We start from the raw sequence: 25,112 nt of genomic DNA on the forward strand, positions 1-25,112 counted from the left end.
GGACCCGGGCTGGGGGGCTAGAGCGCAGAGGGGTTTTGTTCGGCAGGTCACAGGAGTTAGAGGCTCTCAATTCTTGGGTGACCTGGAGAGAGGAAGAAAACGGGGCAGCAGGGCCACTTTTGATGAAGCCCTCATGGGTCCTGAAGTCACTTGTCAGTAGGTCGGTGTCCAGACTGGATATGCAACAAGCCTTGGTTACTGAAAACGCTTAAGAACCCTGGGTATTGGAGATTAGTGGTTTCTGGAGGACCTGGAATGTCCAATCTTGGCAGGGAGACTGATCTGACCTCCTAGAGCAACTAAGACCTCTTTCTTTAGTGCTGCTCCCTCAGTGGGCCGAGAGCCAGCAATACGGTGGATCGGGCAGATGCTGGTAGGTGCCTGCAGCTGCAGGGGAATGGATCCTCCTCCCCAAGGGAGATGCCAACTGGTTGTCAAAGTGTTGGGCAGTCCTCCAAGAATTGGAGAGGGTGACCAGATTTTCGATGAGCCAGATCTTTGCAATTGTTGAGGTTCCAGCAGGTATAGTGAGGCTATTGTATGATAATAGAGGTTCCAGCAGTTAGGTAGGGTTTTGGGCCAGGTTAGTGGTCAGTCCTCAATTCTCATGGTGACTGCACGTCTTCTGGCCTCTTCAATTCTCACAAAGTCAAATCTAAGTTCCAGATGTCAGGGGGACCCCTAAATATTAAATTTAGGGGTGGGTAGGGTAATACCCACTGGGCTACTTACTCCTGGGGTAACTACACCCCCCCCATATGACCACTTCCTGTGGAGAGTAGGCATATTCATGACCCAGAATTCCTAGTTGCACCAAAAAGAAGACGGTGAAACCCATACTCGAATGTCCACTTCAGGCTGTCCACCTTAAGGGTTTGCCCAGCATGCAAGGGTGACACGCGTTCTGACTAGCTCATTTTCCCGTCTGCTCTGGTGCCAAATGGGCCCCTGAGCAGGGGGTGGAGTTCCCCAGGACTGGGGGAAGCCAGGGTAGCATATCAAAGGCGGCAGAGGCCTTAACGCCTCTCGCCTTGACATGCTAATTTACTAGCCATCTAGCTGAAGGAGGTATGAACACCTTCCTCCAGAGAAGGCATCGTTTCTGGCCTCAGAGTGCGGGCTCACCTCCAGGGGCTTCGAAACCTGTCTGTGGTGGCAGGCTGGACAATACCAGTCAGCAAGCACACTTAAGGACTAGCAGGTTTTCTGGGGGCACCCCTAAGGTGCCCTTTGGGTACGTGTCATAATAAATCTGATATTGGCATCAGTATAGATTGATTGAGATGAGGTGTTTGATACCAAGCACCATAGTTTTTAGTACAGCCTTTATGTAATTGGGTAACTCGTAATGACCAGTGCCCAGGACATACCTTAAACTTGGCTGTCTGATCACTTGCAATGCTCTAGTAATGGAACTGGGCATCACAGGGGCATATCTGCTCATGCAGATATGTTTTCACGTGTATCATAATGCATCCTGCCTCAGGGCTCTTGAGGCCTGCTGTACGGGGTGACTTACATATAATATGTGCAGTGTGTGGGCGTTACATATAGGGAATGTGCAATGCCATGTCTTCAAAAGTGCTAGTGTCCTTTCACGCATCCTGCAGTGGCAGAATGCATGTCTTTTTTGTGGGGGTCTCTTTGGGTGGCATAATATATGCTGCAGCCCATAGGGACACTCTTTAGGACCCATACCAGGTGTATTATAGATACTTTTCACCAGTCTTACAAGGGTGCTAAAGTCCTTGCCAACTGGGTTATAGTTGAACAGGGGTTTGTTTAGGGTAAGAACACTGGCACTGGGATGGTTTGGCAGGCTTCAGTGCACGGTTAGTCGAAAAAAACAGCAAATGGGGGAAAAGTGAGGAGGCATCAAACAAAGATGTCCAGCTCCTACAGTATTTTTTTCCCTGCTCACATTAAGGGAACTACCTTTTTCCTTCAGATCTTCATGGGAGTACATGGGTTGTCTCACTCTCTCATGTGGTGCTAGTGTTATGTTATGTTAACGTTTATTAATAAAGCGCGCGGCTACTCCCAGGAGTGTCCGGGCGCTGAAACATCCAGACGTCTCGTCAATAAAACACAACTGATCCACTGCTAGGAACTCACAGCTGAAAGACCCATGTCTTAAAACTTTTCAGAAAGGAAAGAAGATCCGGACTCTGTCTGATCAGAAACGGAAGGCTATTCCATAGTCGTGAGGCAGTTGCATGAAAACATCTGCCCCCTATCCGGGCACGAAGCACCCTAGGAGTGATGATCAGGAGTTGGGATGAAGATCTCAAGGTGTGCTGAGGGAGAGGAGGCTGAAATCTATCTCTAAGATACGGGGCTCCGATCTTATGGAAAGCCTTAAAAACCAGGACCAAGGCTTTAAACAGAATTCTTTTCCGTACTGGAAGCCAATGAAGAGAAGACAAGAGCTGGGTCGTATGTGCTCTAGAGCCTGTTCAAAATACGGCTCTGGCTGCCGAGTTCTGAATCACTTGAAGTCGGCTCAGAAGATATTCAGGAAGACCGAGATACAGGGAGTTAACATAGTCCAATCTGGACATTATCAGTGCCTGAACCAATGTCTTCTTGTAAGGGATCGAAAGCAATGGCAGGAAGTTTCGCAGCATTTTCAACAACCTGAAGCATACCCCGGCAACTGAGTGTATTTGGTCCTTCAAAGAAAGAGTGGGCTCCCAGATTTTTCACTGAGGAAACGGCCGTCACAGTGTTGATCAAATTGCCATTAAACTCGATTCCCTTCTCGCAGAGAAACAGCTGAGTGTCATCAGCGTATGACACTATTTTGCCACCAGATTTATCAGCAGGAGGGGGCAGGGGGGCCATGTACAAATTAAAAAGTGTAGGGCTCAAAACAGAGCCCTGAGGCACCCCTACATTCAAGAGGGGGATTTCCGCCGTAAAAGGAGGCGACCAGATAGTTTTAGAGCGATTGGCAAGAAAAGATGCAAACAAACTCAACACCGTGCCTCCAATACTGCTATCCCTGAGTCTTTCCAGTAATCTCCGGTGAGGCACGGTGTCAAAAGCTGCGGACAAATCCAACAGCACCAAAACAGCTCTCCCTCTTCTATCCAGGGTAGCTTTAACCGTTTCTGCAACTTCCAGTAGGGCCGTTTCGGTACTGAAATTGGCTCTGAAGCCAGACTGGCTAGGGTGTAGCAAATCATTGGTCTCCACGTGGTTAGTTAGGACTTTATTAACACATTTTTCCAGAACCTTTGAAAAGAAAGGCAAAAGCGAGCTGGGTCTATAGTTGCATGCTGCCTCAGGGTCCGCTAAAGGTTTCTTCAGTAGCGGAAGGATCTTAGCATGTTTCCACCCCTGTGGCATCAGCCCCTCCCGTAGAGAGGTGTTCAAGATAGGATTCACCCACGGGTTGATCACATCCGCTATTGAGGACAGTATATTGGCTGGGCAGGGATATGTGGGCGAGCCAGATTTCAAAGTTTTCATAAACCCCAGAGACTGCTCTAAAGTAATCTCTGGGAACTCCCTTAGAGAGGCACTGGGGCTGGGACATGCAGCTGGAGGGAACCCTGTCAGTACCCTCTCGTTCCAGTGATTGGGCTTCAAAAGAATCCTGGATCAATTTAATTGTTTCATAAAAAAAGAGGGCCATACGTTCCGTCCAACTACTAGTGGGAACAAACGGTTGGCTTGTAGAGGCAGGGGAGGTGAAACTCTTTACCACATTAAAGAGGGTTTTACTCTTATTAGCCACCATGTCTATTTTTGTGGACAAAAAGAGTTTTTTTCCCTCACGTATACTCTTGTGATAATTCCTCCGTGCCAATTTGTAAGTCAATTTGTCTGAGGAATTATAATTCTTCCGCCACTCTCTTTCAAGGAGTTTGCAGGCTCTTTTATTCTCCCTTAAGGCCTCAGAAAACCAGGGAGCAGAATCTCGCGTGGATTTAACAGGCCTTGCACAGGAGGGGGCTAGTTCAGTGGCTTGCTGCTGCAGCCAAACCTCCAAAGTCTTCACATCCTGTTCCAGAACGCCACTTAAGGGAATTGGCTTCTGCTGCATCACATGCTGAATGGCCTCAGATGTTATCAGGTGGAATGGTCCCGAGCAGTGATTCACCTTGGCTCTCACGAGGGGTTGGGATCTAGCAGTGTCTCTGCAAATTTTTAAATTAATCAAATCATGGTCGGACCAGGTTAAGGCCAAGGGGCATCCATATAGATCTGGATAAAAGAGAAAACCTGATCAAATACGTGGCCTTTCTCATGCGTAGGTCCACAAACAAACGGGTTTAAATTAAGAATATCCAGGGATTCAGACAGTCTTAGAGAGTCGGGCGCCGAGGATTTATCCAAATGGATATTAAAATCTCCCAGAACCATACAATTGCTATATTTAGCTGCAATGGGAGAGATAGAGTGGCTGATAGAGTCCAGGAAGTTCTTAGCCGGACCAGGAGGGCGATAAATTACTACTCCTGCAATGGATTGCTGAGCCGAGAGAGTGAATATAAAACCCAGACTTTCCGCCCCCTCTATCTCCACATTCGCTAGCGGAGTACAAGTGAAGTAGCTCCTATATACAATAGCTATTCCACCGCCTCTCCCCACCGGGCGATCTTTCCTCAGAATCTGGTAGCCTTGAGGAATAGCATTGGCAATAGTAGGATTAGAATCCTCCGTTAACCAGGTTTCTGTAAGAAATAACAGGTCTGGGGATGAGTCAGTAAGAAGGTCGAAGATTTCAAATTCATGTTTTTCATGGAACGGACATTCAATAGAGCAGCCTTCCAAAATTTATCTGAGATCTCATGTCCCCTAGCCGGGGAAGTTGTAACCCTTTTAACGTTATACTCTCTCAGAGGGGGCCAGCCTGACCAGGTACAATCTTTACATCTCTCCAAGCCATTATTCCCTGGAATAAATGTGTGGGGTCTACAAGCCCCACCCTTGTCAAGCGCTAACAAAAGGTACTTATCATAGGTAATTACCTTGGGCGGCACTGGGACAGAACTGGCAGCATGGCTGGCCCCGGACCGTTCCGGGATGCTGACGGGCGCAGACGGGCTTGCATTTAGCGCGCCAGTGGCGTGCCCGCTGCGCGCTAGCGCCGCGTCCCGTTTTGAAAGGGCCGTCATCCAGCCACTAGACCGCGCCGAAGTGGAAAAATGGCGGCTAGCGGTCCTGGTGCTACAAAGAACCGGTGCGAGTCCCCCTCCCTCCACAATCCAATTCCCAATTACACAATTCCCCTCAAATACCAAGCCCCAACGTGTTCTGTGCCGCACTCCCCATTCCACCCCACTTCATCCGTTGCTTGACCTCTCCTTGCACAGTTTTCTTTTGATTTGAATGTTTTAACACCCCTCCAGCCTCAAGCTCCTCCATTACCTCCCCACTCTCCCATTCTACTCCATGTAGACTTCTTACCCCACACGCTCCTCCTTTGCAATTCCAGTGTCAGCCTTTTCTTCTCCCAGATTCCTCCTTTCACAAAATGTGCTTCCACAATGCATTTTTACATTTATGAACACCTTCCTCCAGAGCAGGCATCGTTTCTGGCCTCCGAGAATGTGAGCTCACCTCCTTGGGGTCTGAAACCAGTCTGTGGTGGCAGGCTGGTCAGTGCCAGTCAGTAAGCACACTAAAGGACTAGCAGGTTCTCTGGGGGTGTTGTCATGTTGGAACATGTAAATAAAAAATGAAGAAAAGGGTGGCAGCGTCATGCCGTATGTGATGGTTACACAGGCACATATCATCAGACATGGCCACCACAGCATCATGATGCATGTACACACACACACTTCATTGTGCTGACCAGCATAGGTAAAAAGCAATGGCAAAGCTAAAAGGTCTGCACAGGCTGCCACAAGACTACACCTACTGGGTTTGCCATTGCTTGTTCGAATTACTGACAAACTTGTTAGGACTTCAATTCAGTGACTCCAAGTGGCTTAACAGCTCCCCCAAATTCCAAGTAGCCATAGTAGCCGAGGCATCAAACTCCACTCCTAAAATTTCTTTATACACCTGTGAATGAACTCCAGCATACCTGCAGGCATGGTCACAGGTTCTTCCTTTAGCAGAGGGGCAGCAGTGGTCACCACCACGGATGCACTCGCAGGTGTGGCAGGTGTAAGTGGGAAGAGGCGGTCCTGTCTCTTGAACTTAAACTTCTTCAGGTAGGGGACTTCCTGGAATTCCTAAAGAACAAAGGAATTATTAAGTCAGTGCCACAGAACATACAGGATAAACTATACAATTATAGTAATTGGTGTTCTTCATAAGGCTCGCTCTAAAATAAAAAAAAGTGGAATATCTCTGTGCATATGCAGAATCCTAGGACAAACCTTTGTAAAATAGCATATAGTCAAATTAGAAAAAAGTTAGTAGGGGTCAGCCACCATCAACCCTTAACTTATCATACACCCCGAACCAACATCAGTTATATCTCGAAATGGGAGCCAGTAGCTTGCATTGGTGGGTCTGCTGCTCGGCTGGTGCCGGGCGACTAGCATGAACTGCTGAGACAGACATATTGTGTTTTTTGTGAACAATCAAGTCAATACAATACAATACAATAATAACTTTATTCGGTAGTTTTAAGAAAAACACCATAAAAGTTCACAATAAGCAAATTACAAGAATTATAAAAATTTAAAAAGCGTTAAAAATACATTTGTTAAAGGAACGATTAAGAAGAGCAGGAGCATCTCAATTTGTATACGTTTTTCGATCTTATAATAACATACAGTTTTCCTGTTTTCTAAGATTCTTTCATTTGTGCAAATCCGCAGTGTAGTTCGTACTCAAAGGTTTGTACGATGACGTATACAGAATTTGAGAAAAAGTACTATCGCTTTGGCATAATTTTCGTTTTCAAGATACTGGAGTGCCAGATATGCAGGGCGGCACTGTCGAAGGCCCCAGAATTTCAAGATGGGCAGTATCCAGCGTTTGCGGGGTTCAATAAAAAACTTACAGAATAACATTGTATGTATCGTTGTTTGAGGGGACAGTAGATCACAAGGGCACATAGAAAATGTAGATGTCCAGACATTTTGCTTTGGAAATGCAACCAGTAAATGAAACAAATCAAGTCTGAAGCGAGTGAGCAGCATTTTTTCATACTGTGTTAGTTTGAAGTTCAAATAGGGTTCAGCAATAGACACAGTCTGCACTAGTAAAGAGTGTTGGACAGATGGTTTATGGATCTCGGATAGTAATCGTAATTGACGCAGGTGTGCAAGGCACTCTCTTTTTAAGTTCTTTTTTGAGATTTCTTTTATCAGTAACGGATGGTCAAAATACTTCCTGTAGCCTAGATCTGTTAATAACGCTTTAACATAGGACACCCATTTGATTTTCTTACAATGATCCAGCGTTAAGATGTCTTGGATAATCGCCCTAGTCAGTTTGCACTGCTCAGTGACCCATATTCTGCGCTACAACATTATTGGTTGCAATTTTATGGTATCTGTTATATAGTCAATGCCCAGCTCTGTGTGGCAGACATAAGTGGAGCAACTTTTTGGTACCGCCAACAGGTATCTCAGAAAGGAGTTCTCAATTTTTTGTATTGAATCCACATTTACGAAGCCCCATATCCCCGCCCCATATGTTGCCGTACTTATGCATTTTGAGTTATATATTTGCAGCAATTCTTTGAGTGGTTGCTGCCCCAGTCTTTGTGAGAAGGTTTTTAACGAAGATGTCTCTCGAAGAAATGAAAGTTTCCTTGCGTTGATAGCTGGGTTCCATTTACATTTTTCATCAATGATGATCCCTAAATAGGGATAGGTTGTAGTCCTATCCAGTTGTTCGCCCTGTACAAGCAGTTTCCTGTTTTTTGTGTTTCTTTTCTCCCCCACGTGCATTGTATAAGTTTTTTTTACGTTTAGTTTCAGATTCAGGCTTGCCATGAAGGTGCAGTATCTATTCAGGGCCAGCTGTAATTCATTTGGTGTTCTTGCTAGAATAACAGCATCGTCGGCATATAGGAGAGCTGGTATCTGCCGACGAGCTATCAAAGGAAGGTCTTTACTGCCTTGAAGCATAGCAGCCTCCAAGCCATTAGTGTAAAGGGTGAATAAAAAGGGGGCCAGTACACACCCCTGCCTGACCCCCTTTTCCACCCTGAAAGTGTCCGTGAGCTCACCTCTCACCCCGAATCTTACCCTTCCTGTAGTGCCTGTGTACAATTCTCGAAGAAAGTCCGCTATTGGAGTGGGAACTCCCATCTTCAAAATGATACTCCACAACGTTGTGTGCCACGCAATCAAACGCTGCGGAGAGATCTACGTATACCATATGAAGAAAAGAGCCTTTAGCTTCCACGTATTTGCCCGCCAATAGGGACAGATTTAGGGCCTGATCGACTGTTCCTAGCCCCTCCCGGAAACCGTATTGTAGGTCTGAAATAATACTGTGGTCGGTGGCCCAGTCCTGGAGTCGCTCAAGGAGTATTCGTCCTGCCATTTTTCCTAGCGAGTCCAGGAGGGAGATCGGCCTATAACATGATGGACTGTTTCGATCTCCTTTTTTGAATATTGGTACCAACGTCGATGTTCTCCAAGAATCTAAAAGGCCCACTTCAGTAGTGGCGTTCAGGACGTTGGTTAATAAGGGAGTCCATAAATCTGGGAGGTGTTTAAAAATATCAACGGGAACGCCGTCCGGGCCAGGGGCTTTGGCTGTTTTTGAGAATTTTAAGGCTTTTTGAACCTCTTCGTGAGAAAGCTGAAGATTTATTGGATAGATGGTGTGTGACAAAGGTTCAGGTTGATCTGTGTCTTCTGTCAGGTCTTTAGAAAAGACTTTTGTGAAGTGTCTGACCCATTCTTGTTCAGTTATGGCGACGTCAATAGAAGGAGAATTGTCTTTGTCTGTTAAAAATGGGGAGCGAACTACCTGCCAGAACGTGGTGCTGTCTTTTAGTTCCGAACTTTGGATAAGACGTAACCATAGTTCAGTTTTTATTTCTTTTTTCCTGTTGTTTAGGGCAACCGTGTACTCCTTTCTGAGTCTACTGATTTCTACTCTGTCCTGTAGTCACTGTTTAAGGCTTCCTTTAAGCGTGTGGATGCTTTTGTACATGCTGTATTAAACCAACCTTTTTTTGAGTGAAGCTTTTGTTTATGCGTCCTGGTTAGTTCTTTTTGAATACTTTTTGAGATTACCAGGAAGCTCTTTATGACTTCCCTTGGTTGTGTAGTAGGGTCCAGACAGTTTGTGATGTCAGCTTGATTATATGTGACTATTTTTCTAGTTGTTATTTCCTTATCGATACTACCCCACTTCAGTGTATAACCGTTCGAGGAGCCTAGTGCTAGCTCACGTTGGTTTAAAGCAGTCATGACATCATATGATTTTTTTGTTTTTATTTCAGCAAGACCCATGGTAATTGGAAAGTGGTCACTTAAAGGATTTTTAAGGACCTCAAATTCTTCTATGGTACATCCTGTGGGTGTTGAGATTAATATAAAGTCAATTAGGCTTATTAGACCTCTTCCATTGAATGTGGGCTGAAAAGGAACAGATGGAGTCTTTATTTCATTAGCAAAACTTAGCTCTAGTTCAGCCATGACTTCAGTCATTGTTTCTCCCACATTAGAGTGTGTAAAGTGCGTAAGGTTTATGTCGGCCTCATTACTGATACCACACTTATTATTGTTGCTGTTGCTACATAGGTGAAGATTAAAATCTCCTCCCCAGATTATCGTACATGACTGTTTGATGTATTTTATACGTTGTTCTTGTAATATTGCCGAGATCTCTGGGAGAAGGACAGTCATGTCAGCCTGAGAAAGATTATTATAAAAGTTCACAATTAAGTAAAGTCTTTGTTTGGTAACCTTTAGTACTATGATCTGGAAATTCACATCTAGTCTTAAGGGGAGTACCTCATCCAAAGGAAGGGTGTTTGTAATGTAGGTGACTAAGCCTCGACTGTTTCTACCAGAGATTGATTTCTTTGCAGGTGACCAGAAAGTTTTAAAGCCCACCATATGTATTGGCCTTATAGCCCAAGTCTCCTGGAGGCAGATACAACCGCTCAAATTGATCTGACTCAGGAAACCAGGGTTTGTCTTTTTCGCGGAAAGACCTGCAATATTCCAAAATGTCAAATAGATCTGCGAAGTATTTGGAATTGGATCAGCTGGATTGCTTATATCGGATATCAGATCTTCAAGTTCCAGGGTAACAGGAGCCGATGTTACATTCACCCAAGCATCTGTCTTGTGATGTTTTGTTATTAGACAGTTGACTGTATCAGGGATTGGAATAAGCTGGGTTGCCTTTTTTCCAGAGATAATCCATGTTGTAGATGGTAAGGTCATCTCTGTGTTGGAGGGTTGTGGAGGTTCCCTATTAGAATGTAAGCTGGGGAGTCAATCATTAACGTCTAAGCCAGAAAGAGCATTAAACCCATTATAAATCGGAATATTATAAGGAGTAGCTAGTGGCAAGGCCGCTTGGCTCCATCGATTATCTCCATTCTCTTGGTAAGAGGTTTCAGAGAGATAAGGATGTGTGGCAGGAGGAATGAGTGTTTGACTCTGGTGCCACTGGACCGAGCCTGTTGGATAAAGAAACTTGGAGTTCTGGAAGGGTGTGGGAAGATGGGAGTCGGGGGGGAAAGGACCCTTTTGGGAACGAATTCATGGGGATAGGGAAAATATTGTTATTTGTATTTAGTAGATGCCTGTAAAAGTAGCCCAATGGGAGAAGGGTTGTGTTGAATTCCCATGTAGAAGGTGAAGGGGCCTTAGCTAGTGTTTTTTCGGCCCACTGAGGGTTTCTGAAGGTAATCACTACACAATCCCCCTCGAATTTTTTCCGTAAGGGGCCTATCCAGCCTACTCTTTGGGTATGGGAGATTTCCCCAACGCATTCTATTGAATATGCTACTTACCAGTATGCATCTGTTCTTGGCATGTAGGGCTGCTAACATTCATATCTTAGCATTAGATCGCCGCCTAGTGTTGGGTCCGGATGATCGCACATTTTTGTCCTGGAAGAGTCTTCGAAGTATCCTGAGATAGGTGGCTCCTCCCCTGGACTACAGTGCGCATGGGCATCGGCTCCATCCTCAGATTGTTTTTCGCCATTGTGGCAGAAGATGGAGTGAAAAGTGTAAAGGATGTCCATGCTAATGATTGAATACAATAGTATATCTGCAGCTGCGACAGGCACCGGGGAGGAGGGTGGGCGATATGAATGTTAGCAGCCCTACATGCCAAGAACAGATGCATACTGGTAAGTAGTATATTCAGTTCGAGGCATGTGGGCTGCTAAATTCATATCTTAGCATAGAATACATAGCAGTCCCTCCATCAGCGGCGGTTGCCTGTGCCAGCTGCAGAAACTTGAAAAAGTGTCTTGAGAACAGCCTGTCCTACAGCAGCTTGCTGCTTGGAATGTACATCAACACAGTAGTGTTTTGTAAAGGTATGTGGTGTAATCCACGTGGCTGCTCTGCAAATATCCTCTAAAGGAATGTTTCCTAGGAAAGCCATGGATGCCCCCAATTTGCGTGTGGAGTGCGCCCTTGGGGGTATCGTTAAAGTGCGCTTGGCCTTTTGATAACATATTTGGATGCACTTAACAATCCACCTGGCTATTCCTGCTTTGGAAATAGGGTTGCCTTTGTGTTGTGGTGAGAAGGCAACAAAAAGTTGTTTTGTTTTCCTAAAGTGTTGTGTTCTGTCAATGTAGTACATCAACGCCCTCTGTACGTCTAACGTATGGAGCATTCTTTCCGCCACCGTTTGTGGGTTTTGGAAGAATGCCGGTAAGTCAATAGCTTGGTTGAGATGAAACTGTGACACCACCTTCGGAAGGAATTTGGGGTTAGTACGTAGTACTACCCTATTTGGATGAATCTGAATGAATGGCTCTTGGATTGTGAGCGCTTGCAGCTCACTAACACGCCTCAGTGACGTAATAGCAATTAGGAAAGCCACTTTCCACGTTAGGAACTGGAGTTCACACGAGTGCAGTGGTTCAAATGGTGGTCCCATCAGTCTGGTGAGGACCACATTGAGGTTCCACACCGGAGCTGGCGGTGTTCTTGGGGGAATGACTCGTTTCAGACCTTCAAGGAAAGCTTTGATGGCCGGCACTCTGAAGACAGAGAGGTGCTGCCTATTCTGAAGATATACTGCGATGGCGGATAGATGTATCCGAATGGAAGTGTACGCTAGATTGCACTTGTACAGATGTAGCAGATAACAAATGATGTTAGGGATAGATGCATCTAGCGGGGTGATGTCATTAGCTGTACAGTAAATGACAAAACGCTTCCATTTTGCAGCATAGCATGCTCTGGTAGTAGGCTTCCTTGCCTCCTTGATGATGTTCATGCATTCTGGAGGTAAGTTAAGGTATCCGAACTCTAGGACTTCAGGAGCCAGATCGCCAGGTTGAGCTGTTGCGGATCTGGATGCTGAATTTCTCCATGGTTCTGCGTCAAAAGTCTGGGCGTGAGGCGCAGTCTTTGATGCGGCACCACTGAGAGTTCGAGGAACGTGGTGTACCATGCTTGGCGCGCCCACGTTGGAGCAACTAGGATGAGAGTCATCGCGTGCTGCCTTAGCTTTCTTGCCACCAGCGGTATCAGAGGGGCTGGCGGAAAAGCGTACGCAAATTTGCCTGACCAGTTCATCCATATCGCATTCCCCTGCGACTGTGGGTGAGGGAACCTGGCGGCAAAGTGTTGGCATTTTGCGTTTTCTTTTGTTGCAAACAGGTCTATCTCCGGATGACCCCACTGCTGGAAGTACGGGTGGAGTACAGATGGGTGTAACTCCCACTCGTGCATTTGATGGCTGTGTCTGCTGAGCAGATCCGCCATTAGATTGTCCTTGCCCGGGAGGTGTTCTGCCATGAGGAAGATGTTCCTCTGAATGGCCCACCGCCACATGCCCTGAGCCAGATGAGACAGCTGTGGCGAGTGGGTGCCCCCCTGCTTTTGAATGTAGTACATCGCGGTCATGTTGTCCGTCCAGACCAACACTACCTTGTTGCACAGATGTACAATGAAGGACTTGAGTGCCATGAAGATTGCCATCAGTTCCAGATAGTTGATGTGCATCTTCTGTTGCTGCGTCGTCCATAGTCCCTGCACAGTGTAATTGAGCAGATGAGCTCCCCATCCCTGGAGAGATGCGTCCGTTGTCAGGGTAATCTGTGGCACTGGCTCCTGGAACAGTCGGCCCTTGCAAAGGTTGTGTGGAGTCCACCAATGCAGAGAGTCGTATGCCCGACTGGTAACCAACACTAGGTCTGTCAATTGTCCCTGAGCCTGCGTCCACTGATTCGCTAAGCACTCCTGGAGCGGACGCATATGTAGACGTGCGTGAGGGACTATGAAGATGCAGGAGGCCATCATGCCAATCAACTGCATGAACACTCTCGCTGGAAGCGAGTGTTGCGGTCTGAACTTTTGGATTAGCGACTGCATGCTGTCTATCCTGACTTGGTTTGGCTGGGCCATGGCCGTCAGGGTATTGATTGTCGCACCTAGAAACTGCCGGACATGCGCCGGCTGAAGATGCGACTTTGGGTAGTTCAACGAGAAGCCTAGATCGTGAAGGAGGTGAATGGTAGTCGACATGTCCGCGGCGCACTGTTGTTCCGACTTGGCTTGAACGAGCTAGTCGTCTAGGTAGGGGTAGACATGGATGTTCTGCCTCCTGAGGTGCGCCGCCACTGTCGCCAGACACTTGGTAAACACTCTTGGGGCTGTGGTCACTCCGAAGGGTAGGACCTTGAACTGATAATGGTTGCCTTGGATAGTGAATCTGAGGTATTTCCTGTGGGATGGGTGTAGTGGAATGTGGAAATAAGCATCCTTGAGGTCTAAGGTTGCTAAGAAGTCCCCTTGGTTTAACAAGGGAAGAATCTGTTGCAGTTTAAGCATATGGAAATGTTCTGAAAGTATATACAGGTTGAGGGGACGCAGATCCAGAATGGGTCTGAGAGATCCGTCCTTCTTTGGAATAAGGAAGTACAGGGAATATACCCCTGTGCCCTCCTCCTCCACCGGCACGAGCTCGATTGCGCCTTTTTGCAGCATCACCACTACCTCCTGCTGCAATAAGTGCAAATGCTCTGCGGACATAGGCCGTTGCCTTGGTGGAATGTTGGGTGGAGTGGACTTTAACTCTAGACAATAACCGTACTGGACAAGTTGTCGCACCCACCTGTCTGTGGTGATGTTTCTCCAGACGGGCAGGAACTGCTGCAGTATCCCCCCGACAGGTGTTAAGTGGTCGGGGGGCAGTGACAGAGAGTCACTGTTTGCTTGGGGTAGAGGAGCGGGAGCTGTTGTTTCCTCTGCCGCGACCTCTGTTGCTGTTATTTCTGTAACCACCCTTGTTCTGTTTTGTGAACGAGGATTGTGCTCCACCTTTTGAGAATTGAGATTGTTGACCCATTTGTCCTCTGGTGACTCCACGTGCACCTGAGCGACGAAAATTGTTGCCACGAAACTGTTGTGACTGTAGGGCCCCCATGGACTTAGCAGTTTCTGTGTCCTTTTTTATCTTTTCGAGGGTGGTGTCAACATCTGGACCAAACAGTCGATCAGGATTGACTGGCTGATTAAGGATGGTTGTCTGAATATCAGGTTTAAACCCAGATATGCGGAGCCAAGCCTGTCGTCTCAGCATGACGCTAGTGTTGATCGCCCTAGCTGCTGTGTCTGCGGCGTGAAGTGCACACTTGATGGCTGCGTTGGAGATCAATTTTCCTTCCTCTATAAGCAGTTTTGTGCCCTCTTGAAACTTTGGAGGCAGGTGTTGTACAATCTGTTCTAGGGTGTCATAATGCGCCCTATCGTAACGTGCTAAGAGTGCTTGTGTATTAGAAATACGCCAAAAGTTGGCAGCTACTCTTTTGCCCCCTGCCTCTAGCACTTTGGACTCCTTATCCGGGGGAGGAGCTTCACCCGTTGTTTGGGAGTTGGCCCGTTTGCGGGCATTGGCGACCACCAGGGAGTCTAGCGGCAACTGTCCCCGAATGTATGCAGGGTCTGCAGGTGCTGGTCTGTACTTTTTTTCAATACGTGGATTGACCACTCTCGCCCTAGTGGGTTCCTTAAAGATGTCCGCAGCATGTTTGAGGACTCCCTTGAGCATAGGCAGTGTCTTTACAGTCCTCTTAGAGACTGAAAACGTGTCAAAGAGAAAGTCTTCTTCAACCGGGTCAGCATGCATGTCCACATCATGATTAGCAGCTGCCCTCTCAATTAGTGCATGAAAACCTGCAGAATCCTCTGTTGGGGATGCACGTGCACTGAATGGTTGTGGATCTTGCCCCACACTCTGGGTGCCTTGGTCACCAATGTCATCATATGCATCTGGATGTGCATCTGGTTCATTGATGGGGAAGGTGTATTGGTCCTCTTCATCATATCCCTCCCCTTCAGATTGGTCAGGTGAGGGAGTAGGGCTTCTTCTAGGAGGAGGCTGGATAGGCTCTATCAGGTTAGAAGCGTCCTGAGGCACCCTTTTCTTCTTTAGTGGGATGACATAGGAGTCCAGAGGCTCCGAAGTGATCCTCCTTTTGTATAGGGTTAATTTGCCTGTGTTGGCGTCGATGAAGTGCTCCGAATCGTCCTCTGATTCGAGTTCTCGACCTGAAGGTGCACCTGCCGTAGAAGAATCCGACTTCTTTGGCGTCGATTTTGTGGAAAAAGCCTTCGGAGCCTCTTTCGGCGGCAGAAGGAAGAGAAGCTTACTCTTAGGCTTTGCCGGAGCGTCCTTCGGCGTCTGAGGCGACGGCAACGGAGCCGACATAGCAGCGGCCTTGTCCCTGATTCTCTGTAGCGAAGCGGCGATGGGGGACGCTTCACTCACAGTGTCTTTTGTCGCTGACGAGGGTGTCTTGACCTTCCCCTCGGATCCGACGTCATGGTGGCCTTTCTTAGGTTTGGACGCCGAAGCAGTTGTCGCCGACCCAGAGTCCTTGGATCGATGCGCAGATGTGCCAGCTGTCGATCCGTGCGCCTTCGTCGGTTCCGCGTCCACTACGCGACCGACTAACGGAGTCCCAGGCGTAACCGGAGCCGTGCCGCTGGCCGTGGCGTGCTTAGACGGCGCCGCCGCGGTCAATCCGTGCCGACCACCTTTTGTAGAGGATCCCTCCTCTTGCGCCGATTTTGACCCTTTGGAATCGACCGGCTTCTTCGACTTCTGCGGACCGGAGGTCGACGGAGCCGATGCGGCGGCGGGTGCAGTAGTTTTCTGTGTGCCGGCCGCCATTTTAGGGACGCTCGAGTCCATAAGTTTCGGTTTCGTTTTAGGGTCGGCCATTTTAGGTGTAGTCGACACTGTAGGTTTCGGTTTCGGTTTTGATGTGGCCTGCTCAGCAAGTATGTCCGTGGCCGGGCCTGATGGCGGGGCCGGGGCTTGCGGCACGGGGTCTTGGGTAAGGCCGACTGGCGATCCCGTGACCCGATCGTGATCTTCGAAACCTTCGGGGCATAGCTCGTCCCCTGAGCTATCTTCCGCGGCCCCATAAATTTCTTAGACGTCCCCTACCTCGTCGACGTATTCAAGGCCTTGACCCGCGACTCCGTCGTCGTCCGCCGGATCCGCCTCGACCTCCGTTTCGGGTGGGGATATCTGGAGATGATGACCCTGTTCATCTTCTTCTTGGTCGCCGAAGATGTTTTCTGGATCCGGGGCCGCTTGTCTTGCCTCCAGGCGCACCGCGCGCCGGAGCTTAAGAGTTTTCTTTGACCGGAACTGAGCGCAAGCCTTGCACTTGCCGTCGTCATGGTCCGGTGACAGGCATTTGTTACAGACCGGGTGCAGGTCTATATGTGGGTACTTAGACCCACAGAGCGGACAGTACTTAAACGGACTCCGCTCCATGCTTGAAAGTAGCGGTCGTGTCGCGATGAGAAGGCCTCGACGTCCGAAGAGTGAAAAACTCCGCTGAATCCGACTCCAAGAGTTGGAAGAACTCGAGACCGTGCGCAAACAATACCGACGCTATAAAATATAAGACCTTTTGGTCTTAAAAAGTAAGTTTTACTCGGTTCCGACAGAGAGAAGTCGAGACCGCATCCGAACCCAATGGCGGAAAAAAACAATCTGAGGATGGAGCCGATGCCCATGCGCACTGTAGTCCAGGGGAGGAGCCACCTATCTCAGGATACTTCGAAGACTCTTCCAGGACAACAATGTGCGATCATCCGGACCCAACACTAGGCGGCGATCTAATGCTAAGATATGAATTTAGCAGCCCACATGCCTCGAACAGGAAAGTTACAGTTCAAACTTAACCAATGTAGTATTTTGTTTTTCAGGGACGATGTAGTTTCACTCTGTTCTCGTTTTAGTGTTGGTACGTTTACCAATACAATTACGTAGGCTCCACATTCAGGGGGGAGGGTAATGCGTGTAGGGATCTGTCGTGACCTATATGGTTGTTCATACGATGTCTGCGGCTGCTGGATCTTTGCGGCCATGTGATTAGATTGCGTGGATACCTGTGATCCTTTTTGGGGTGGTACGTGAGAGTTCCCTGGCTGATTAGTGGCTGATTGAATGTTCGTTGTGGGAGTGAAAGAAGAACTGTTAGGTAATGGGGGTTTATTTGCAGCTGTTAAATTATTGCTAGGAGGGTTCTGTTTCGGGATAGTTGCTGGACCAGGAATAGGTTTTGATTGGGGGATAGTTACTTTGCTGCTATTTGGTTTAAGGTTTCGAGGTACAGTAATATTTTGGGGCACAGTCGGTGCAGGTTTTGTGTTTAGGGATATTAGCTCTTCAATTTGTTTTTCCAGTCGGGCAAGCCTAGTTTCGACTGGTGACAAGTATATACTTAGTAGGTCCCCAATTCGCTCGATCAGCTGATCGCTGCCTATGGTAGTTTCATACTTGTCCCTATGTTCCTCCCCTACATTTATATCGGAGATCCCCGGGAGTTGATGTGTTTCGTTGGATGCCTCCTTACTTTTCTGCTGTCTCACACGTTGGTGCTTCTTTGAGGCCCGAGGGACAGCTAAAGTCAATTGCTTAGTTGGTTTCGGAATCGCTCCCCCTTGTATGTGAGTTGATTCGTTCACTTGTGTATCATCCACAATTTCAGGTGTTGAGGCCACGTTAAGGGCTGGGGATCTCTCTAGGTCAGTGCTCAAATCACAGTTGGTAGAGGTATCTGACACTGAGAGATCAACCTCGTTTGTTAGTGTGTGAGGGTCATTTTGGGTTTCCTGGATGGTGACTGAGTTAGTTGTATTAGTTTTGGCGGGAGTGGCAGCAAATTGAATGCTTCCTAAAGAGGAGCGTTTGGCAATGCTCAAGTCATGGGATACTCTTCGCTGTAATAATGAGATGCTAAGGTCAATGGCGTCATGTGTTCTAGTTATAAAACTGTCTATTGGCCCTAGGATTGCCGCTGCTCCCGCGGCGGTCTTACTTCTGCTGCCTCTCGTGGTCATATTACAAGTTGTTAAATTTCAGCAGTTAAATATAATTACTTGTGAATCTCAATGGCCCACAGTAAATGTCACTATTACTCCCAAGATACACAGTAGGACAGAGTAAGTAAAAAACAATGTCCTACTTGTTTCGCTGACTGAGATGTTAGGGCAGTGGACCCAACCCGACCTCTGCGTCCTCGGACGGCCACAGACGGCCCGCCCTTTGTCCGGGCGTCCTGCTCGCGTCCCGTGTTGCGGGCGTGACCCCGTTTTGTAGCGCCGCCTGGCGCTTGATGGTGACGCGCTCCAATGCGCGCTGACACGGCCCCCTGGGAAGGCTAGTTTCTCTCTACTGCGGCCGCTGGTGTAATTGCGGTGCGGCGGCAGGAGGCCTCAGCCTGGATGCAGCAGCAGGGCGGAAGTTTTCACGGGACTGCTCAGGTCACTGGGGGCAGAGTTGAGGACCGGCAGGTCTCCTGGAACGCTTAGGGGTTTAGTTCGCTGTCCCTCTCTTTCAAACACAAGGTGCCTGGATGGCCGGGCGTGACCCCGTTTTGTAGCGCCGCCTGGCGCTTGATGGTGACGCGCTCCAATGCGCGCTGACACGGCCCCCTGGGAAGGCAGGTTTCTCTCTACTGCGGCCGCTGGTGTAATTGCGGTGCGGCGGCAGGAGGGCTCAGCCTGGATGCAGCAGCAGGGCGGAAGTTTTCACGGGACTGCTCAGGTCACTGGGGGCAGAGTTGAGGACCGGCAGGTCTCCTGGAACGCTTAGGGGTTTAGTTCGCTGTCCCTCTCTTTCAAACACAAGGTGCCTGGATGGCCGGGCGTGACCCCGTTTTGTAGCGCCGCCTGGCGCTTGATGGTGACGCGCTCCAATGCGCGCTGACACGGCCCCCTGGGAAGGCAGGTTTCTCTCTACTGCGGCCGCTGGTGTAATTGCGGTGCGGCGGCAGGAGGGCTCAGCCTGGATGCAGCAGCAGGGCGGAAGTTTTCACGGGACTGCTCAGGTCACTGGGGGCAGAGTTGAGGACCGGCAGGTCTCCTGGAACGCTTAGGGGTTTAGTTCGCTGTCCCTCTCTTTCAAACACAAGGTGTCAATTTGCCAGTGTAGATGAAGCCCACATTGCCTTGAAGTCCTCTATTCTAGTCATCACCTTCAGACTTATTCTCCCACAGATAACACAATTACAATCTTTTAACTAAACAAGCAAGGTTGGGATGAGATTCGGAATTCTCTACCAATAACCTCAATTTATTTGTATGTGGGCAAGGAATAGTTTCCCCCCATTCTGAAGAATACAAGGTGGTTAAGCTGAGTCGCCATCGGCAGGAACAACAGAACTGGGTCTTAAACGATGAAGTACTCTCTGCAATGTTATATTTGGGAAGCTGGGCAGCCATATTTTCGCTACAAAAGAAAACAATGTCTAACTTAAGCCTTCAGGTTCCTAGAACCCGAGTCTCTGGGAAATTATCTTGTGCTGAGTTGGTTGAAAGGATTTCTCTATATTTCCCCCAAACTCTTTTCCTCCCAAAGGGGAGTGACTATTCAAAGTACAACAATTCAAAGGAGATTATAGGATTCTTATTGCTTCAAATGGATCACAGCTGTGGGTTCTCAATTGCCAGACAAGGGGCCTCAGTTCTGGGGTATGGCACAGATCTTACCTTCAGAAACTCTTGTTTCAATAAATGTTCCTGGAGAGGTTAAAAATCAATACTGTCAGTTTCATCCCTTGGATGTTAATTGCCCTGAACTGTAACACTCTCAAACAAAACTTTTGTAAAACTGCTCTCGCTTGTGTACTTGGAGCTTACGTTCCAAATTGTTTTAATTAAACACCTACTTAACAAAATCACTCCGGTGGACAGCTTGAGGAAGGTCAGCATTAGAGAGGATATGTTTGGTTTCTGCGACTTTAATCATATTTAGCAGGACACACGGGTAACTGCAGCAACTTTGTTTTCTTTTCACTCTTGAAGGATGAAAGCGAAGGCTGAAACTGCAATTACAACTCTCGACTTTCAGATCAATGCTAAAATCTGTGGTGAGCCTTTGTGGATTACATTCATGATATTAATATTTCACTATTTTGAGATAGTTAAGTAATTAAGGAACTCGCCAATACTTATGTATCCACTTTCCCACCTCAATGTAAACCTTTCGACACTGCAGCCTTCTGCTATCTCAGGTTTTACCAAATGGTTATATAACACAGCAATAATTTTATGTGGTCCCCTAGACCAGTGGTCCTGAGCCTTTTAACCCCTGTGGACTCACACCTAATCATTACTGGAATCCAGAGGCCCCCAAACAATCATTACTAGACTCCAGGGGGGCCCCACCGAGTCTTTTCTGGAAGCCATGGACCCCGGCGCAAGCAATTTTGATGATTTGAACCTCAGAGCAATACACAAAACAAGCATTTATCAAACAAATACACAAATGATGAAACATTTTCATTTTAGGAAGGTGAAGGCTTTTCTAAATTCAACTGAGGCCACCCATTTACCATACTATATTTTGTTTTCTGCATTTGCACAGCTCCCACAAATCAATCTGAAGACACCAACTTAGCTTTTAGCCTCCAATTTCAAATTCCTTCAAATTTACAACCTGTTTTAAAATATTCAATGTTGCTTCTCAATTTATATACACTTTAATAATCGGTTAATATTTTCAATTTTCGAAGCAGTGGCTCACCACAAGTACGTATTGCGGTATCCCAGGGGACCATGGACCACATGTTAAGAACCACTGCCGTGGACAACCCACCCACTGAGTCATTATCTTCGGGCGGCACTAGTAATGTGGAATCTTTAAATCCATCCTAAGTATTCAGAAAGTCTTATTGCCTACTTACATCACATCACCCGCAAAATTACCTTTGGGATAACCCAGTCCTTCCGGTTTGGCATCTGGGTTTTGGCAACACATTTGGTCCAGGCACTGAGGTCTCCTGTGCAGTGGTAAGCATCACTCTTGAAAACAAGCTGCCCTTTGCATTCCTCACATGGACGCAATGCTCCAAATGCCATTCCATCAGCCACTCGATCTAGAATCTAAGGAAAAAAAATATACTTTTTTTGCAGAGATACAAAATTACAAGAAAGCTATACCATCACAGTTACTAAAATTCATGCAATAGGGGATTCAAGGAAAATACAACTTACAACTAGGAATATACCACTGCCCCAGTGGTTTATTTGATTTGTAAGCACAATCATGAAAAAACAATGCTTGTGAGACATCTGTTCGGTCAGAAGTATAAAGGAAGAAGGGAAATGAATGAAGGTAAGAGCGGGGTGTACAAATGCTGCATGATGACAGCTTACAAAGTGATTCACAGTAAGACTGGGGTACGCTTCTTCAGTAAACATTTCACGATGGGCATAAATAAAGCAAATTAGGAAAAATTGTTTAGTTTTCAAATATCTGGATAAATGAAGATCATATGGAAGTGGGTGACTGGCCTGTATATAGATTCCAAAGCCAAGTAAATCACCTCAGAGATGCAACAAAACTTACATTGGACTCGCCGGACGGTATTTCCTGCTTGTTTGCAATTAGCAACTCCTTCAAATCATTGGTTGAGCAGGCTTTCTTTAGCTCATCCTTTATCTTCCAGATCATATCTGTCTGCTCCTGTAAGGCAAGAAAAGAGTGAGGAACAACTCTTCTCAGCTTAACCTGACGGCATTCATTAATGAGACTTTATTTCAAGCTTATGGAAACTGAACCATAAATGAGAAATTGAATATGGGATATACACGTCTATGACCATCAGATCACATGTTAACGCAAGCCTTGGCGCAGGTTCCCATCTCTAGTGCGTCCCATCTGAAAGCAGTAATCAATACAATTGTCATGGCTATGGAAACTCAAGATGAACATTGCACTCATACCTACTTATGGTGATCACGTGACAAGTTAACATAAGCCTCAGCGTAGATTTCCAGCACTTCTTAGATTAAGATCGAAAACCATCTTGTTGAAAACACACCTGCACTTGAAGGGATTTCATAAGAATTCTTAAACATATACCAGTAGATTACAGAATGCACATTTTTGGCCTTGCCAAAAGCATGATGGCACCTTAAAAAAAATATCTGCCAATCTAAGAGAATCATCAATCTTGCAGGCAGGTTGTTAGAGAAGGTGGTGATGTCAGTACACTTGCACAACTGAGGAGTTTAGACAATCAATAGAAGCATTTCAAGACTCGCCATAAAGGTGAAACTCAATGTACATGGACCACTGGCACATCTCCAGATGATAATTAATTCAGATAACTGCTCACCTCGGTGAAACCTAACCTGCTAAACTAGATGCAAACCAGACCGCTGTTCACATTGGGGATAGCATTCCTGTTCACCCTGGCAAAAAACACACACTATAAGACTTACTCATCTCCCTAACTATCCTTTAGACCGTGGCTGAATTCCTCCCGGTCTTTACAGGTGTTGCACCTGGCGAAAATCAAGTTTGGAATGCCATTTATTTGTATTTGTGGAATGCCATTTATAACGCACAATTTGCATACAAAACAAAAGACGTCCTTAAAGGTTACTGACTAACTGGCAGATGCATCAAAGTTATGTTTTGCGAGTCCTTAATAGCGAATTTTAAGGAATCGCTATTAAAGACTCGCAAAACGGGATGCATGTAGGAATCGCAATGTTATTAGCGATTCCTACAGATTCCTTATTTGCGATTCGGTAATAGCTAATCGCTAATAAGGAATGGCTTTCCCATTCATTCCTATGGGCCTAAAGGCCTATAGGAATGAATGGGAAAGCCATTCCTTATTAGCGATTCCCATTCATTCCTATGGGCCTAAAGGCCTATAGGAATGAATGGGAAAGTCATTCCTTATTAGCGATTAGCTATTACCGAATCGCTAATGTTCCGCTATTTCAAGGGTGCCAGGGTGTCCTGTTGCACCCCTGAAATGGACCTGTGCACAAATGTTACAATGTAACTTTGAAAAATGCACAAAAGTGCATTTTTCAAAGTTTTAGCAAATTACCACGAAGTTCAACTTCATGGTAATTTGCTCCCCCTATTAGCGAATTCGCTATTTTTTTGTGTTTCATGCATTGCATTTAAGGAATCTCATTTTCGGATTCCTTAAATGCAAGAGCAATTTAAGGAATCGCTATTTAGAGATTCCTTAAATTGCGATTTCTGCATTTGGGATGATGCATCCCAAAGGCAAAAATACCGGGAGCAAACGGCCAGATTCTGAGAATCTGCCCGTTTGCTCCCGGTATTTTCTTTGATGCATCTGCCTGATAGTACATAGTCACTTGCACATACTGCTGTGAAGGAGGCTACATTGTGGAATGAGAAAAACTCAAGACTACTTTGACACGTTCCAAAACTCAGCAACTAGAACTTGGTGTATATCCAGTTTAAAGCAGTGCTTTGTGTGTATTGTTTATCTGATCAAACTACTTTGATAGGACAAATTACAACCAACAACCCACTGTTTGAAAAAAACAATACACAAAACCCGTTTTTTTTTTAGAGACCATTCTGTAGGAACTGCTAAAAAAGTATATGCCAACACTTCTATGCATTCATCGTTTCGGGGGCTGACAAATTACACAAAATAGGACCCCAATAAATTAACACAACTGAAACATACATAACCTAAAGGAAAACCTTCTCTTAATCCTGTTCATTTTACACTTCTATCCACTTGACTTGATATCGTGAACTCAAATCGTAATTGGTTCATTTCAAAAGAAGCATTATTTAATATACAATATTTCCATGTTGCCTCCCTTCATACAGAGAAACTCAACAGCGGAATGCCCGATGTCAGTGACTGAAATAAAAAAACGTTGTCTACCACAACAAGTGGGCAACATTAATCACAAACTATTTGGTTTCAAAGAGAGAGCATATAAATTGTGGTCAACACCTTAATTTCAATAAAGCCCGTGTTAAACTAAGATGCTACTGCTCTCAGGCTGTCGATCACTAGAAGTGGAGGAACAAGCCAAAACCAAGGAGACAAACCTTAATCAGCTTCTGATGTTTGGTTTCCTTCTCCTTTTCCTTCTTCTGCTTCTTGGAGGGCACCTGCCCATCAATGTCATCTCCCTTTCTTTTTCTAAATGCAAAAGTAAATACACAATATATTTAAAGCAAAGGCTCAAACCAAAACAATTAAATAATAACTAGTAAGTAGAAAATTAAGCCGGAAGTACTGGTATTATTTTTCATCCAATGTCTGAAAGAGATCAAATACTTTTTGACACCGGCAACATACTGGGAAAATGAAATTATCCCAACAATAAAAGGTGCAGCAACTACTTTGTGACAATTTACTTTATATAGGTCCCCGTGTACAGTGTGTATAATAAACTTTTGTGATTAGGAGGATGCAGATATGGAAAGCTAGTAAGGAGCAGTTCTTGGTTGCTCTGGACACCGGCCATATTGATCTTAATAAAATAATTTAAAAAATGTATAGAGCGTGCGCCTACTCAAAGAGTGTCCCGGCACTATACCAACCAAATGACACATTAACCACAGAGCCTATTCGTATGCTGAGAGAAAAACAAAGTTTTCGCTTAAAGAAGAGTTCGACATTCAGAGCACGTATGCAAAGAGGATGGGCATTCCAAGCAGTAGGAGCAAAATAAAAGAAGGAAGTGCCTCCCCATCTTTTCA

At 46.3% G+C, this 25,112-nt stretch overlaps 1 protein-coding gene across 1 annotated transcript in view; it reads right to left on the bottom strand.

The window, feature by feature from the left end:
• PARP1 (poly(ADP-ribose) polymerase 1) overlaps positions 1–25,112 on the bottom strand; it is a 468,102-nt gene that overhangs the window by 308,693 nt on the left and 134,297 nt on the right. The window contains exons 5-8 of the mRNA XM_078647552.1: positions 24,456–24,549; positions 21,957–22,073; positions 21,314–21,490; positions 6,041–6,191 (exon numbers count right to left, since the gene is read on the bottom strand). Coding sequence (XP_078503678.1) covers positions 6,041–6,191; positions 21,314–21,490; positions 21,957–22,073; positions 24,456–24,549 — 539 coding nt within the window. The remainder of the gene's footprint in view (positions 1–6,040; positions 6,192–21,313; positions 21,491–21,956; positions 22,074–24,455; positions 24,550–25,112) is intronic.

The sequence above is a fragment of the Lissotriton helveticus genome, chromosome 6 (assembly GCF_964261635.1).
Source record: "Lissotriton helveticus chromosome 6, aLisHel1.1, whole genome shotgun sequence".
Taxonomy (NCBI): domain Eukaryota; kingdom Metazoa; phylum Chordata; class Amphibia; order Caudata; family Salamandridae; genus Lissotriton; species Lissotriton helveticus.